The sequence below is a fragment of the Temnothorax americanus genome, unplaced genomic scaffold (assembly GCF_048541705.1).
Source record: "Temnothorax americanus isolate GAGA-0224 unplaced genomic scaffold, ASM4854170v1 Scaffold96, whole genome shotgun sequence".
In the NCBI taxonomy this organism is placed as follows: Eukaryota; Metazoa; Arthropoda; class Insecta; order Hymenoptera; family Formicidae; genus Temnothorax; species Temnothorax americanus.
This window is the reverse complement of record NW_027509819.1, coordinates 1-17608: the sequence shown is the minus strand read 5'-3', so window position 1 is coordinate 17608 and position 17608 is coordinate 1. Positions and strand designations below refer to the sequence as shown.

At 28.1% G+C, this 17608-nt stretch overlaps 1 protein-coding gene across 1 annotated transcript; it reads right to left on the bottom strand.

The window, feature by feature from the left end:
- Nucleotides 1–854: 854 nt before the first annotated feature.
- LOC143908457 (uncharacterized) lies at nucleotides 855–5023 on the bottom strand. Its single transcript, XM_077426122.1, has 3 exons — nucleotides 2593–5023; nucleotides 2271–2422; nucleotides 855–2133 (listed from the first exon to the last, which is right to left on the bottom strand). Exons 1-3 carry the CDS (start codon nucleotides 2638–2640, stop codon nucleotides 1875–1877), a joined length of 459 nt encoding a protein of 152 aa, XP_077282248.1. The 5' UTR covers nucleotides 2641–5023; the 3' UTR covers nucleotides 855–1874.
- Between the last annotated feature and the right edge of the window lie 12585 nt (nucleotides 5024–17608).

Genomic DNA, 17608 nt, shown 5'->3' with positions numbered 1-17608 from the left:
TACCTACATCATAAAGGCTTGATTTAATTAGACAGCTATGAATAATGATGCTGGATTATGAGTATCATATAACAAATAAGAAGATAAGTAAAATTGTTATTTAGTTTATTGTTACATATAGTAATATTTACTTACAATTAGATTTATGAGTTTTTTAAATTTATAAACTTTTTAGTTTATTTTGACGGCAATTAGTTATACTATAAATTATTCTGAAGAAATAATATACTATATTTGCAAATTAAAATTTTTTTTGAACTTGCAAAAATGTGAAGAGTAATATAAAATTTAATCCAACATTGGCATTCTCCACTTTTTTAATTAAAAAATGTATTTACTTATAAGATAATAAAGTATTTTACCGTGTAGATAAAATATCGTAGCAAAAAGCAATTTTTTATTATCAATACGATTGTCGTAATCGCGAAGGAAAACGTATCTATACATAAAAGTAATTTTATAGCGCATAGCAGAGTCGGGTGTTTCAATCAATCATTATCGTAAAATAAAAATATTTAAAAAAATTAATAAAGAAATAATCTCTCTATCGCAAAATCATTATCTCTCGTAAAATAAAAATATTTAAAAAAAAAAAAAATAAAGAAATAATCTCTTCACATCTTCCTTAAAGCCATTTCGATAAATGTAACTTTGTTATTGCATACATCGTGCTCAGTTGTCATATTATATAAACATTTTTGTATCAGAAGCCATATTTGTTAAGATTCTTTAGGATAGCACCCATGCAATACAAAAAAGCACTTGTAGCATACGTCGACAGCTTTAAGAGCACTTTCAATTTTGTTAAATGTTTTATCGATGCAAACGTAGTATGCGTTAACTGAGCCAGCGTCACGTCCTACGAAAATAATAAATGGTTGCAGAGTCAAATTTAACGCAGCTGCTCTATTCCTTTGACGTTCAATATCACGTTCAAAATCTGCAAAACTCTGGAATAACAAGAAATAAATATATCTTTCAGCTCAACTGCAGCAATTATATTTTTACATACATAAAATTGTTTTACATAAAATATAAAGGATATAACAATATTACTTACATTTACTGATAAAATAAAAGAATTTAATGATTCACTTATTGTAGGTTTCATGCTTCTCGTACCTTTACGAATTCTCATTGTTGGGATACATAATGCTGGCAATAGTTTTAAGAGTCTAATATTTCTTCCTTCTAAAAAAAATTGAGGAATTATGAAATAAATGTATCTATATTATAATAGCAAAATAATTAGATTGAATAATAATAGAAAATGTTAATTTTACGTGTTACCTTCTGATGTATTTTCATTTATTTGGTTTAATTGTTCCTCATATACTTTATCTTTAATTTCAATTTTCATGAGAGCATATATTTTTCGTGAAAACTCTGGCCATTCATTGTATATAGAAAGTATGTTTCCAAATTGTGCAGTATAATCAGATTTGATCTGTAAAAATTGTTAAAAATGATTAGTTACATGGGTTCTACGAACTTTTCGAAATAAAAATATTGCTGCTAAAATATTCACCAATTTGTAACCCTGCGGATGTTTTAAAATTGGCTATTTCGTAAAAATGAGATGAACATTTCTATCCTTGTGTGTAGTCGTATCCATTATTCTAGCAAGTCGACTTGCCTCCCAATGTTCAACAACATCGGTCCATGGTTCCTGAATATATTTTAACCATTGCAGATGAGGTTCGCACAATTTTAAACCTACACATATAATATGTATTTTTCATTTTATAGTAAATATTTCTTATGTATAGAGTAACTTTTATTTATTTATTTTTCAAAAAAAAAATAGTTAATATATTGATGTTACGTTACATGTCTTCCATAGTAATAATTACAGCAAAAACAATAGTAATAGTTCACTTATATTCCGTATTTATTTCCACGGTTAATCCCGACATATTATTATTTTTTTGATATTTTTTGTTTGTTTCCACTAATCCAGATTTTATATAATCTCTACGATTGTAGCGATATCGATCGACAAATATTCCTTTTGAAATCTTTTGGTGTCGCCCTTCATGTAAGGGTGGCACATAATACAATTCAGGTTTTTCTTTAAAATAATTAGTTACTTTTATAGCAAGCTCTCTAATGTGCATATTTTTCAATTCAAGCCTAAATAATAAGCAAATATAAATATAAGTAAGTATTACTTTATATTATTTTATAGTATTTTGTTTTATTTATTTTATATTATTTTATATGTTTTTATTTACTTATGTGTATATATTTGTGCTTTGTATTATACTTACGGATATGGTTTCTTGGTGATAGCAATTGGCAAATGTGTCATTACTACATCTGCTAATTTTCTACGCATTACTGCATTTAATTGACCATGCGTTTCATAGTGGCTTAAAATGATATAGCCGGTGCTAGTTTCTTTTAAAAATGTTTTCAGATCCTATATAAAAGAAAAAATTAGTTTTAATATCTTTACACAAATAAACGCTTTTTTATTAATAGAAATATATTTTCTTTAACATAATATATTTAAAATATTTAATTATTTTTTTATAATTCCAAAAAGGCACAACAAGTATTCTAAATAATATACTAAACATAAATACGTACCAGATGACGAATAGCATTGGCAAGCTGAAAATCATCAATTTCGCACATTTCAAATTCTATAAGTTTGTTTTCTTTCTGCTCGATATGTTCCTCTTCATCTGACTGAACAAGTCCCTTTTCTTTATCAACAATTATTTTAATATTTTCAACCTGTACAGTATCAATTATCTCAGTATCACTTGCACGTTCCACAATTATATTAAGAGTAGTTGTTTCAGATGTGATATTGTTTGTATCATTTACTGTTACAGGATTACTTGTTTCACATGTTATATCAATTATCTCGTCTGACGCATTATATATATATATTTTTTTTTTGGGACTTAGGAAATTTTGCAGAACTCCGGCGAGAACTGCCGATTTTTGAAAAAAAAAAAAATATATATATATATATTTTTTGGGATTTAGGAAATTTTGCAGAACTCCGGCAAGAACTGCCGATTTTTGAAAAAAAAAACATATATATATATTTTTTTTTGGGGGGACTTAGGAAATTTTGCAGAACTCCGGCGAAAACTGCCGATTTTTGAAAAAAAAAAAAAAAAAAATTTTTTGGGACTTAGGAAATTTTGCAGAACTCCGGCGAGAACTGCCGATTTTTGAAAAAAAAAAAAAAAAAAAAAAAAAAAATTAAAAAAAAAAAAAAAAAAAAAAAAAAAAAAAAAAAAAAAAAAAAAAATTAAAAAAAAAAAAATAAAATAAAATAAAAAAAAGAAAAAAAAATACTTTTTGGGACAATGAAATTTTGCAGAACTCCGGCGAAAACTGCCGATTTTTGAAACAAAAAACATATATATATATATTTTTTGGGACTTAGGAAATTTTGCAGAACTCCGGCGAGAACTGCCGATTTTTGAAAAAAAAGAAAAAAAAAATTTTTTTGGGACTTAGGAAATTTTGCAGAACTCCGGCGAGAACTGCCGATTTTTGAAAAAAAAAAAAAAAAAAAAAAAATTTTGGGACTTAGGAAATTTTGCAGAACTCCGGCGAGAACTGCCGATTTTTGAAAAAAAAAAAAAAAAAAATATATTTTTTGGGACTTAGGAAATTTTGCAGAACTCCGGCGAGAACTGCCGATTTTTGAAAAAAAAAAATATATATATATTTTTTTGGGGACTTAGGAAATTTTGCAGAACTCCGGCGAGAACTGCCGATTTTTGAAAAAAAAAAAATATATATATATATTTTTTTGGGACTTAGGAAATTTTGCAGAACTCCGGCGAGAACTGCCGATTTTTGAAAAAAAAAAAAAAATATTTTTTGGGACTTAGGAAATTTTGCAGAACTCCGGCGAGAACTGCCGATTTTTGAAAAAAAAAAAATACTTTTTGGGACTTAGGAAATTTTGCAGAACTCCGGCGAGAACTGCCGATTTTTGAAAAAAAAAAAAAAAAATTTTTTGGGACTTAGGAAATTTTGCAGAACTCCGGCGAGAACTGCCGATTTTTGAAAAAAAAAAAATATATATATTTTTTTTGGGACTTAGGAAATTTTGCAGAACTCCGGCGAGAACTGCCGATTTAAAAAAAAAAAAAAAAAATATTTTTTGGGACTTAGGAAATTTTGCAGAACTCCGGCGAAAACTGCCGATTTTTGAAAAAAAAAAAAAAAAAAATTTTGGGACTTAGGAAATTTTGCAGAACTCCGGCGAGAACTGCCGATTTTTTAAAAAAAAAAAAAAAAAAAAATTTTTGGGACTTAGGAAATTTTGCAGAACTCCGGCGAAAACTGCCGATTTTTGAAAAAAAAAAAAAAAAAAAATTTTGAGACTTAGGAAATTTTGCAGAACTCCGGCGAGAACTGCCGATTTTTGAAAAAAAAAAAAAAAATATTTTTTGGGACTTAGGAAATTTTGCAGAACTCCGGCGAGAACTGCCGATTTTTGAAAAAAAAAAAAAAATATATTTTTTGGGACTTAGGAAATTTTGCAGAACTCCGGCGAGAACTGCCGATTTTTGAAAAAAAAAAAAAAAAAATATTTTTTGGGACTTAGGAAATTTTGCAGAACTCCGGCGAGAACTGCCGATTTTTGAAAAAAAAAAAAAATATTTTTTGGGACTTAGAAAATTTTGCAGAACTCCGGCGAGAACTGCCGATTTTTGAAAAAAAAAAAAAAAAAATTTTTGGGACTTAGGAAATTTTGCAGAACTCCGGCGAGAACTGCCGATTTTTGAAAAAAAAAATATATATATATATTTTTTGGGACTTAGGAAATTTTGCAGAACTCCGGCGAGAATTGCCGATTTTTGAAAAAAAAAAAATATATTTTTTGGGGCTTAGGAAATTTTGCTGAACTCCGGCGAGAACTGCCGATTTTTGAAAAAAAAAAAAAAAAAAAATTTTTTTGGTACTTAGGAAATTTTGCAGAACTCCGGCGAGAACTGCCGATTTTTGAAAAAAAAAAAAAAAAAAATTTTTTGGGATTTATGAAATTTTGGAAAACCCCCGGGGAAAATTGCCAATTTTTGAAAAAAAAAAAAAAAAAATTTTTTGGGACTTAGGAAATTTTGCAGAACTCCGGCGAGAACTGCCGATTTTTGAAAAAAAAAAATAAGAAAAAAATAAATATTTTTTGGGACTTAGAATATTTTGCAGAACTCCGGCGAGAACTGCCGATTTTGAAAAAAAAAAAAAAATTTTTTGGGACTTAGGAAATTTTCAGAACTCCGGCAAGAACTGCCGATTTTTGAAAAAAAAAAATATATTTTTTGGGACTTAGGAAATTTTGCAGAACTCCGGCGAGAACTGCCGATTTTTGAAAAAAAAAAAAAAAAAAATATTTTTTGGGACTTAGGAAATTTTGCAGAACTCCGGCGAGAACTGCCGATTTTTGAAAAAAAAAAAAAAAAAAAAATTTTTGGGACTTAGGAAATTTTGCAGAACTCCGGCGAGAACTGCCGATTTTGAAAAAAAAAAAAAAAAATTTTTTGGGACTTAGGAAATTTTGCAGAACTCCGGCGAGAACTGCCGATTTTTGAAAAAAAAAAAAAATATATTTTTTGGGACTTAGGAAATTTTGCAGAACTCCGGCGAAAACTGCCGATTTTTGAAAAAAAAAAAAAAAATATTTTTTGGGACTTAGGAAATTTTGCAGAACTCCGGCGAAAACTGCCGATTTTTGAAAAAAAAAAAAAAATATTTTTTGGGACTTAGGAAATTTTGCAGAACTCCGGCGAGAACTGCCGATTTTTGAAAAAAAAAAAAAAAAAAATTTTTGGGACTTAGGAAATTTTGCAGAACTCCGGCGAGAACTGCCGATTTTTGAAAAAAAAAAAAAAAAAAATATTTTTTGGGACTTAGGAAATTTTGCAGAACTCCGGCGAGAACTGCCGATTTTTAAAAAAAAAAAAAAAAAAATTTTTTGGGACTTAGGAAATTTTGCAGAACTCCGGCGAAAACTGCCGATTTAAAAAAAAAAAAAAAAAAAAATATTTTTGGGACTTAGGAAATTTTGCAGAACTCCGGCGAGAACTGCCGATTTTTGAAAAAAAAAAAAAAAAAAAAAAAAAAATATTTTTTGGGACTTAGAAAATTTTGCAGAACTCCGGCGAGAAACTTGCGATTTTGAAAAAGAAGAAAAAAAATATTTTTTTGGGACTAAGATCGGATGGAATTTGCCAGACTCCGGCGAGAACTGCCCGAATTATTTTAAAAAAAAAAAAAATATATATATATATTTTTGGGACTTAGGAAATTTTGCTAGAAATCCGGCGAGGGAAACTGCCGATTTTTGAAAAAAAAAAAAAAAAAAAAAAAAAAAAAAAATATTTTTTGGGACTTAGGAAATTTTGCAGAACTCCGGCGAGAACTGCCAATTTTTGAAAAAAAAAAAAAAAAAAAAATTTATATATATATATTTTTTTGGGACTTAGGAAATTTTGCAGAATTCCGGCGAGAATTGCCGATTTTTGAAAAAAAAAAAAATTAAAAAAAAAAAAAAAAAAAAAATTTTTTGGGACTTAGGAAATTTTGCAGAACTCCGGCGAGAACTGCCGATTTTTAAAAAAAAAAAAAAAATATTTTTTGGGACTTAGGAAATTTTGCAGAACTCCGGCGAGAACTGCCGATTTTTGAAAAAAAAAAAAAAAAAATTTTTGGGACTTAGGAAATTTTGCAGAACTCCGGCGAGAACTGCCGATTTTTGAAAAAAAAAAAAAATATTTTTTGGGACTTAGGAAATTTTGCAGAACTCCGGCGAGAACTGCCGATTTTTGAAAAAAAAAAAAAAATATTTTTGGGACTTAGGAAATTTTGCAGAACTCCGGCGAGAACTGCCGATTTTTGAAAAAAAAAAAAAAAAATATTTTTTGGGACTTAGGAAATTTTGCAGAACTCCGGCGAGAACTGCCGATTTTTGAAAAAAAAAAAAAAAAAATTTTTGGGACTTAGGAAATTTTGCAGAACTCCGGCGAGAACTGCCGATTTTTAAAAAAAAAAAAAAAATATTTTTTGGGACTTAGGAAATTTTGCAGAACTCCGGCGAGAACTGCCGATTTTTGAAAAAAAAAAAAAAATATTTTTTGGGACTTAGGAAATTTTGCAGAACTCCGGCGAGAACTGCCGATTTAAAAAAAAAAAAAAATTTTTTTTTGGGACTTAGGAAATTTTGCAGAACTCCGGACAGAACTTCCCTTTTTGAAAAAAAAAAAAAAATTTTTTTTGGGACTTAGGAAATTTTGCAGAACTCCGGCGAGAACTGCCGATTTTTGAAAAAAAAAAAAAAAAAATTTTTGGGACTTAGGAAATTTTGCAGAACTCCGGCGAGAACTGCCGATTTTTGAAAAAAAAAAAAAAAAATTTTTGGGACTTAGGAAATTTTGCAGAACTCCGGCGAGAACTGCCGATTTTTGAAAAAAAAAAAAAAAATTTTTTGGGACTTAGGAAATTTTGCAGAACTCCGGCGAGAACTGCCGATTTTTGAAAAAAAAAAAAAATATTTTTTGGGACTTAGGAAATTTTGCAGAACTCCGGCGAGAACTGCCGATTTTCAAAAAAAAAAAAATATATTTTTTGGGACTTAGGAAATTTTGCAGAACTCCGGCGAGAACTGCCGATTTTTGAAAAAAAAAAAAAAAAAATTTTTGGGACTTAGGAAATTTTGCAGAACTCCGGCGAGAACTGCCGATTTTGAAAAAAAAAAAATATATTTTTTGGGACTTAGGAAATTTTGCAGAACTCCGGCGAGAACTGCCGATTTTCAAAAAAAAAAAAATATATTTTTTGGGACTTAGGAAATTTTGCAGAACTCCGGCGAGAACTGCCGATTTTCAAAAAAAAAAAAATATATTTTTTGGGACTTAGGAAATTTTGCAGAACTCCGGCGAGAACTGCCGATTTTTAAAAAAAAAAAAAAAAAATTTTTTGGGACTTAGGAAATTTTGCAGAACTCCGGCGAGAACTGCCGATTTAAAAAAAAAAAAAAAAAAAAAATTTTTGGGACTTAGGAAATTTTGCAGAACTCCGGCGAGAACTGCCGATTTAAAAAAAAGAAAAAAAAAATTTTTGGGACTTAGGAAATTTTGCAGAACTCCGGCGAGAACTGCCGATTTTTGAAAAAAAAAAAAATATATTTTTTGGGACTTAGGAAATTTTGCAGAACTCCGGCGAGAACTGCCGATTTTTGAAAAAAAAAAAAAAAAAAATATTTTTTGGGACTTAGGAAATTTTGCAGAACTCCGGCGAGAACTGCCGATTTTTGAAAAAAAAAAAAAAAATATTTTTTGGGACTTAGGAAATTTTGCAGAACTCCGGCGAGAACTGCCGATTTTTGAAAAAAAAAAAAAAAAAAATTTTTGGGACTTAGGAAATTTTGCAGAACTCCGGCGAGAACTGCCGATTTTTAAAAAAAAAAAAAAAAATATTTTTTGGGACTTAGGAAATTTTGCAGAACTCCGGCGAGAACTGCCGATTTTTGAAAAAAAAAAAAAATATATTTTTTGGGACTTAGGAAATTTTGCAGAACTCCGGCGAGAACTGCCGATTTAAAAAAAAAAAAAAAAAAAAATTTTTGGGACTTAGGAAATTTTGCAGAACTCCGGCGAGAACTGCCGATTTTTGAAAAAAAAAAAAAAATATTTTTTGGGACTTAGGAAATTTTGCAGAACTCCGGCGAGAACTGCCGATTTTTGAAAAAAAAAAAAAAAATTTTTTGGGACTTAGGAAATTTTGCAGAACTCCGGCGAGAACTGCCGATTTTTAAAAAAAAAAAAAAATATTTTTTGGGACTTAGGAAATTTTGCAGAACTCCGGCGAGAACTGCCGATTTTTGAAAAAAAAAAAAAATATTTTTTGGGACTTAGGAAATTTTGCAGAACTCCGGCGAGAACTGCCGATTTTTGAAAAAAAAAAAAAAAATATTTTTTGGGACTTAGGAAATTTTGCAGAACTCCGGCGAGAACTGCCGATTTTTGAAAAAAAAAAAAAATAATAATTTTGAGACTTAGGAAATTTTGCAGAACTCCGGCGAGAACTGCCGATTTTTGAAAAAAAAAAAAAAAATATTTTTTGGGACTTAGGAAATTTTGCAGAACTCCGGCGAGAACTGCCGATTTTTGAAAAAAAAAAAAAATATTTTTTGGGACTTAGGAAATTTTGCAGAACTCCGGCGAGAACTGCCGATTTTTGAAAAAAAAAAAAAAAAAATATTTTTTGGGACTTAGGAAATTTTGCAGAACTCCGGCGAGAACTGCCGATTTTTGAAAAAAAAAAAAAATATTTTTTGGGACTTAGGAAATTTTGCAGAACTCCGGCGAGAACTGCCGATTTTTGAAAAAAAAAAAAAAAAAAAATTTTTGGGACTTAGGAAATTTTGCAGAACTCCGGCGAGAACTGCCGATTTTTGAAAAAAATAAAAAAAAAAAATGTGCAAATGAAACTGCACATTGCTTCCCCAAAATTATTAAGTGTGCAAATTGAAAACCCCTTTTTGGGAGGGGGGCTTCCTTAGAGTTTTTAAGTGTAAATAAAATTGGACTTGTTTTTTAGGTTTTAAATTGAAGTTAAACTTTTGGGTTTTCTTCCTTAGGTTTTTTAAATTGGGAAATTTTAAAAACTTGGACATTGTTTCCCTTTTGGTTATTAAGTGGGGCAAATTGAAACTTGGGGACCCCCCGGGTTTTTCCCTTAAAGAATTTTTTAATTTCGAAATGGGGGGAAATCCATTTGGTTCATTTTTTTGGGGAAAGTATATTTTTTTTTTTTTTAGTAATTTTAAAAATTTTGTATCGGCCAAAGGGGTGTTTCGAGTAAAACCCCACAGCTTTTGGGTTTTAAGTGTTTAAAATAGAAACCTTGCCAAAACTTCCCCCTATTAACTTTAATTTTTTCAATGTAATTTTTTATATTTTTTTTGGGGTTCCCATAGAGAAACTTTGTGCGAAATTTAAATAAACACTTAAAAACCCCAAACAACAATTGCAGGTTTTTACCGAACCCCAACTTTTAGGCCGTATAAAATTTTATTCACTAAAAAAAAAAAAAAAAATACTTGCCCTTAAAAACTAACCCAAATCAATTTCTCTCGCACCTTTAAAACTTAAAAAAAAAAGAAGTGCAAGTTTTTTAATTGACATTAAAAACCTGGAACAATGCCAATTTCAAATTTCCTTTTAAAAACTCAAAGAACAAGGTCCAAGTTTAAAAATTTCAACTTTAAAACTCAAGGAAGCAATGTCCAATTTTTAATTCACACTTAAAACTCAAGGGGAAACAATGTCCAATTTCAATTTCCACTTTTTAAATCAAGGGGAAAATGTCCTTTCCCCAAATTCAATTAAAACCTTAGGAAACATTCCATTTAAAAATTTCCCCCTAAAACATGGGAACCCCCGGGGATCTTTTTAAATTTTTTTAAATTTTTTTAGTGATCAAAATATTTATTTCTTTTTTAAATTATTTTTGTCTCTTTGTTTTAATTATAATTTAAATTAAGGGTTTGGGTACTTTTTTTTGTTTTGGGTGAAATTTTAATTCCATATTATTAAATTTTTTTAAATTTCCCTTTTTGTTGTTTTTTTTATTTTCTTTTTCTGTAACATTAAATTTAGTTTTTTTTTTTTTAATTTTTTAATTTCAATTTTTTTAAACAGTGAAAATATCAATATAAATTTTTTTCATTATTTAATTTTTTGTTTTTTTATTCTTGGGGAAAGGTAATAATTTTTTTTTCTTTTATGATTCCAAAACAAGGTCTACGCTTTTTTGGACATTTTGTTGAATTTTTTTTTTAAAGGATTCTCCAAAGGGCTATTGATACGGGCAAATGCTCGCAAATATTCCACATAATGCAAGATCTGGCTGTTTGGGTTTAACTTTCAAAATTTTAATTTTATTTTGTTCCAGATTAGGTATCTTTTTTTAAATTATTTTTTTTAAAAAAAATAATGTCAAATTTTTAAAAAGGGAAGGGAGTATCAAAAAAACTATCATATTTAAAAGGCATTAAACCCCCATAGTAAATACGGCCCAAGGGGTTTCCACAAATGTTGACCTCCAACAATTTGAACATGGGAAGAAAAGTTTGGGTTTCCCTTTCCCTTTTAAAAATTCATTAAAAAAGAAAAAAACATAACCGAAAAAATGTAGAAATATTCTTTCATTATCATCATAATTTAAATTTTAAAGGGTTCGATAAATCTAAACCAGGGAATTTTTTTTTTAAAAACCTTTCCTTCATTTTTTTTGGGCAGGGAAATAAAAAAGATTACTATTTTAAAAAAAATCATTATTTTTAATTTTTTTTTGCACTTTTGGGATTTTTTTTCACTATTTTCCCCGGGAACTTAATTTTTTTTAACTTTTTTTCAAAATTTATTATTTTTCTTTTTAGAAATAAAATTTTCTTTAAAAAAAGTATTACACTTTTTTTTGGGTTCTTACTTTGTTCTTTAAATCCAAAAAAATTTGGTTTTTTATGGTCGGGAAAAAAATGTTTGGGTATACTCCACCTTGTAATTAAATTTTTGGGTTTCAGATTTTAAAATTTACATCGATTTGCGTATTAAATTTTTGGTTGAAACATGGGTTTTGAAAGCGCTTTTTTTTAAAAATTTTAATTTTTTTTTAAAAAATGGTTTTCCAAAAATCCCCCCCTCATTATACGAACTTTTTTTAAAAAAAATCACCCTTTTATAATCTTTTTATTTATCTAATGTTTTCCCCTCAAAATTTTTTTTTTTTAATTCTGGGTAAATACTTTTTTTATTTACGGGATGGTGTTTTTATAACTGTAATGTTTGTATTTCTTTTACAGTTGGGGCAATTTTAAATTAAATATTCGATTTTTGCCCCTTTTTATTTTTTCATTTTTTTGGGAATTGCCTTTAAAACTTTTCCCCGTTTATTTCCTTTTCTTAAAAAACTATTATTCCTCTTGTTGTTCGATTACATAATTATCTAAAGGGGAAAATAACATTAACCCTTTCCCAAAATGAAAAATTAAAATTTTTTGCTATTTTTTTGTTTCCAAAAAAAAAAAGTCGGCTTGTTTAAAAACCATTTTTTCACAATTTATTTGGTAATTTTTAAAAATTAAAAGATCGTACGTTCGGTATATTTTTTTTTTAGAAATTTTTTCCTTTTTTTAATTTTTAAAGTACGCTAATTCTAAATTTTCCTCTTTTAAGTCTTTTTTTTTCCAATTCCAAAGTTTTTTTCCCTGGGAGGGTTTTTTGGGGGTGAAAAATGACCCAAAAATGTATAAATTTTTTTTGAAAAAAATTTTAAGTTACTCTACTTATGCAGGGTCCAAACAGGGATCCGCATACATAATTATTTCCTAAAATAAAAGGCCATCTTTCTCATAAGTTTGCCCTTTTGGTTTTTAATAAAATTTTTTAAAGTTTCAGGGGTGTAAGGGGGAAAACTGTTCCTTTTAAAAATTTTGGGTACCCACCCCCATTCTTTTCTTAAACATTCAATATTAAAACAAAGTTCGGGATAAAGGAACAAAACCACATTTCTATAAAAATTTTCACTCAATATTTTAAGTACGGTCGTTTTTGTTTTCACCCCCAACCCTTTATCATTATAAAAAATCTAGCCATATTTTAACTGGTTCTACCTTTCCCCCCGGGGTTTTAAATTTGTTTATATTTCAAAATTCCACGGGCCCCAAATTAACGGGAAAAATCGCAATATCTAATTTTTGGGTTATCATATAGTTGTTCCAATTTTTTAATGTGATTTTAGAATCTAAACCACTGCATTCTGTTCTTTTTTTTTTTTTTTAAAAAATGGGTTAAGTAGTTTTTTTTTCTCGTTTTTTTCTATTTACCTTACCTAAAACTGAGTCTATTGCTTTTAAAATTTATAAAAACGATTCCATCTTTTAAATTTCCTCAATTTTTTTATAAAAATTTCCCCCAGCGGGTTTTTCAGCATATAATCTTATAGCATCTTTGGGGAATGTCCTTTTTTTTTTTTAAAATTTTTTTTTTTTTTTTTCCCCTTTATCTTATTAATCAATATTGGTTTTTTTAAAATTGTTTTTCCCCTGCAAATTGTTTTAAGGTTGGGCCTTTTTTTTTTAATAAAATTTTTATCTCTTTTTTTTCTCATTAAATTTTCCCTTAAATTTAAATAATTTAAATTTTTTCCATAAAAACTTTTTTTGAAAAACCGCTTAAAAATGCAAAGAAATTTTGGGGGGGGGAAAATATCGAAGATTTCCCTAACCGGGGGTAATTTATAAAAATCTCCCAACCCTAAACAAAAAACCCCACCAAAACTTTTTTTTTTTGACCCCTTATTTTTCTTAATCGTGTAAACAATTCTACTTTAAAAATCGTACACCCCCCCCACCATCGAATTTTCACTATAATTAAAAATTTTAATTCAAAAAAAACCCCCTCGTATATTTAGCCACATCTTCTGACAAGTCTGGGGATTTGTCCTCCATATTGGGGTTACTTGGCCCAAAACAAAATTGTGTAACGTTTCCTCTCCCCTTTTAAAATCTTCTTTGCCAAGGGGGCACATAAAAACACTTTCCCCTTTATTATTAAATTTTACCAGGCATATCATAAAATAAAATTTAGCAATACCCCGTAATTTTCATTAATCAACAGGGTTTTTTTCCCCCACCCCAGATCCCTTATAAATAAATCCCAAAATTGGGAACTTTCCAGTCTTAAAAAAAATGTAAAAACTGCTGGGAAATTTCCCCCTTTTTATATTTAATTCCGAAATTATTCATTATTTTTTCTTTTGTAAAAGGTTAAAATGGACTGCTTAATTTTTCCTTTTTTTTTTATTTGAACCACTTGTTAAAAACCCGTTTTTAGTAAAAAAAATCTACTCTTTTCCCCTTTTCTACATTGGTTTTTCCCTAAAAAATTCTACCTTTTTTCTCTTTTAATATCTTTCTGAAACTTTTTGCTTGACTAATGCCCGTTTTTTTCTGCATCTCCCATAATTGAGTATTTCTTTCTATTCTCCTCTATTTTTTAAATTTTTCTATATAAAATTTGGGTCCAATCTTTTGTCTCCCCAAAATCCAAAAAAATTTTTTCATTTTTTTCCCTGGAAAAAATAATAAACTTGTTCTCTAAAATAATTATATCATCTTGTTGCAAATTTTTCGATTAAATCTAATAATTTTTAAGTTCTTTCGTTGTTTAAAAAACACTCTCTTTACTATATTCATCATCGCATCACCTTTTTTTTTTATAAAATTTTTGGTTTTAAATTTGCCCCCAAAATCAGGCCAGACAAACTCTTTTTAAATTTTGAATAATTTTCCCATTCTCGTAATTTTCGATAAAAAATTTTTGTAATGATATCCGTTGAAAAAATCGCCCAATTTTTTCTAAAAGTTTTTTTTTTTTTCAACTTCGTACACGCTCTTTTGCGGAGGAAATGTTTATTAAAAAATAAAAGTTTCTAAAAAAAAAAAAAAATGGAAAAATGGTAAACCGAGAACTGATAACAGCTTCTTGTGCAGACTATATTACCGTTTATAAAAAAGTTAGCAAACTTTTTAAACCCTTCCCTCAATATCTAAATTTTTCCCTTTTTTCCCAAAACTTTTGATTTTTTCCTTAATAAACTTGATAAACCTGCATCGACTTTTTTAAATAATTAAACAAAAACGAAGCACAAAATATAGGGTCTAAAACAAATTGTATATCCATATTTGATTCAAGAAGTTTAATATCACTTTTTGGTACCATTAATGGCAAAATTCGTTGCTTTTTCTTTTTAAAAAAAATTTTTTGTTTTTTTAAGTGCTTTTTGATTGCCTTAATTAATCTCTTTCGGCATTTCTAACCCTTTTAACATTTCCTCGAAAGAGATTAGTATTTTTTTTTTCGAAAAATTTTTGATCAAAACTTTTAATTTTTTTTTTTTAAAATTGATTTTTAATGTTTAGTTTTCTCTTTTTTCTTAAGGGGGTTTTAAAAACAACGTAAATTTTTTTTTAACAAAACATCGGAAAATTAAAACTACACAAATGGTTTTTTTCTTCACCTTTGTAACATGTTCCGGGGTTAGTCGATGTATTTTCAAACTTTAAAGGGTTTTTTATCATCGTAGTGACCCAAATTATAATTTTTTTTTTAAAACCACTTTTTATTTAATTTTTTTATTTTTGTTTTCATTTTTTTCATCATAAATTTGGACCCTTTTTACAATTAAAAGATTTTGCGTAAAGAACTGATCCTCTAGCTTGGAATTTCTTTTTCCTCCCGAAAGTAATTCTTTCAAACGTAATTTTTCCCCCAAATGGACCATGTTTCATTTTGGGAATATCGTCATAATCTATTGAAACTTTCTTCTTTTATATCGTACCACTTAAAACCCGGAGCCTTTTTCTGATCAAATTATTTTTCCCCTGCCATAACCCAAAATTTTTGCATCATGAATACTGATGTTTTTTTTTTTCTTTTTAAATTTTATAAAATTTTTTAATAAATCAGGATTTTTTTTTGTTCAACATGCCCGGGTAAAGTAAAAAACAATGTTGGAACTCCAAATTGGGCCCAATCAGGGCCCAAATAAATGCTTCCTTCTTGCTTTCCCAATTTTGATGGTGACGAACCCATTGTCTTTAAAAAACTATATCCATCGTCCCCCACGGATGAATCATTTAAAAAATTCCCCACTTTAATTTTTTTTGGGATTTTTAAATTTTATTTTTTTTAACTTTTCCTTAAGGCAAAAATTTTTTTTTGACATTACTGATCTTTTCCCAAATTTTTTTTTACCATAAATAAAATTTTTGTAGGGTGACACGATCTTTTATCTCTATGTCCCGGGTTCAAATTTAAATTTTTTCAGAAAATTTACAATTTTTTTTTTTTTCGAGAATTTCTTTCCTTTCAAAAATTTTTTTTTTTTTTTTTGGGAAACAAAAAATTTTACCTCAATTTTTTTCCGTTAAAAAGGGCCCAAGGGCTGGAAAATTTTTTTTTTGTCCCTGGGTATAATTGCAAAATTTTTTAGATAAATTTTTTTATTCCTATCTTTTAAACCAAACCCTTTGTCATTGGTTTCAAAGAAAACCCATTCTCAATCTAATTTTCTTTTCCCCATAAGGAAGCTTTGTGATTGCAAAAAAATTTTTTTTCGGGATTTTTAAAGGAAAAAGGTTTAGAAAAGTTCAAAATGTCGAAAAATCGTTTAGGGAAAATGGGCCGAAATGTATGTATGTGTTGGGGGGTGTGGTGTGTGTTGTGTTGTTGGTGGGGTACGGATTTTTTGTACACGCATCTCCTTCTACAATTTTTTTTGATACCGGGTTTTAAATTTTTTCACACAAATAGAGTTTTCATAGAAAGTCCCTTCCTCCCCCAAATTTTTTTAAATTTAAACGGTCGACCCGGGAAGATTTTTTTTGCAATTTTTATTTTATAAAAAAAAGGGGTTTTATCGGTGCAAAACTTTTTCATTATTTGAGATAGCGAAATTTTTTTTTTTTTAATTCTATTATATTTTTTCAGTTTTTTCCCAAACCCCCCTTTTCCTATATAATTAATTAAAAATTTTGGGTTTTTTGTTCTCGAGTTAAAGGGCGTTTTAAATTTCGGAGAAAACCGTTCATTTTTTACGCTAAAAAAAACTTTCTCAATAATTGGGGATACGATCTAATTTTCTAATTTTTATCATATTTTTTCCCGTTTTTTTTACCCCTTTTTTTTTTAATTTTAATTAAATTTAAATTTGGTTTATTTTTCTCGATTTTTTTGGGCGGGGGTTTAAAAATTTTGGGGAAACCGTACATAATTAGAACCCCCCGGGCCTTTTAAATTTCGGAGAATCCTTTCATAAAATTTGAACCCCCCGATATTATAAAATTTTAAAAGGGGGTAAAAAAACTGATAAAGCCCATTTATTTTTTAAAAATCTATTATATTTTTTTAGTTTTTTTTCCCACCCCCATTTTTCCCTATATAAATTTATTAAAATTTGATTGGAAATTTGGGTCCCCGGGGTTTAACAACATTTGAAATTTCTGAGAATTTGTACATATATTTTTAAAGAAAATATAAAGAAAAAAAAAACTGAAAATAAAAAGATTAGGGAAAATTGCCAAAATTTAAAAAACGGGAAAAGATTTTTTTGGGGGTTTTTTCCCCTATTTTGAAAAATTGTTTTTTTTTTCGGGGGCAGCTTTTCCCCAATTAAATTTTAGATAGCGATCTTTTTTATTGTAATTAATTTTTAATTTTTTTAAAAATAAAATTTTTTTTTAGATTTCTTCTCTTTTGTTGGTTTTTTTTTTAAAATAAGTTTTTTTTGGTTTTTTTTTTCATCAATTTTCCCCAAATCCTTTATTTTTGAGAATTGAAAATTTTTTTAAATTTTAAAAACTAAAAAAAATTGACATATATTTTTTTGGGGGGAAAAAATTAAAATTTTTGAAAAAATAAAATTTAAAAAAAAAATTTCCATTTTTTTAAAAAATTTTGGCGGAAAATTTGAAAGAAGGGAATTTTTCGTTTTTTTTTCTCAAAAAGTTACATTTATATTGGGGATTGTAATTTTATATAGAGATTTTGTCAAAAAACTGTTAAAA

Excerpts from the sequence above, each read along its gene's own strand:
- LOC143908457 (XM_077426122.1), bottom strand. The coding sequence starts at position 2,640 with ATGTGCGAAATTGATGATTTTCAGCTTGCCAATGCTATTCGTCATCTG. Across the intron at positions 2,423-2,592 it reads CCAATGCTATTCGTCATCTG|GATCTGAAAACATTTTTAAA; the intron begins GTACGTATTTAT and ends TCTTTTATATAG. Across the intron at positions 2,134-2,270 it reads ATCACCAAGAAACCATATCC|GCTTGAATTGAAAAATATGC; the intron begins GTAAGTATAATA and ends CTTATTATTTAG.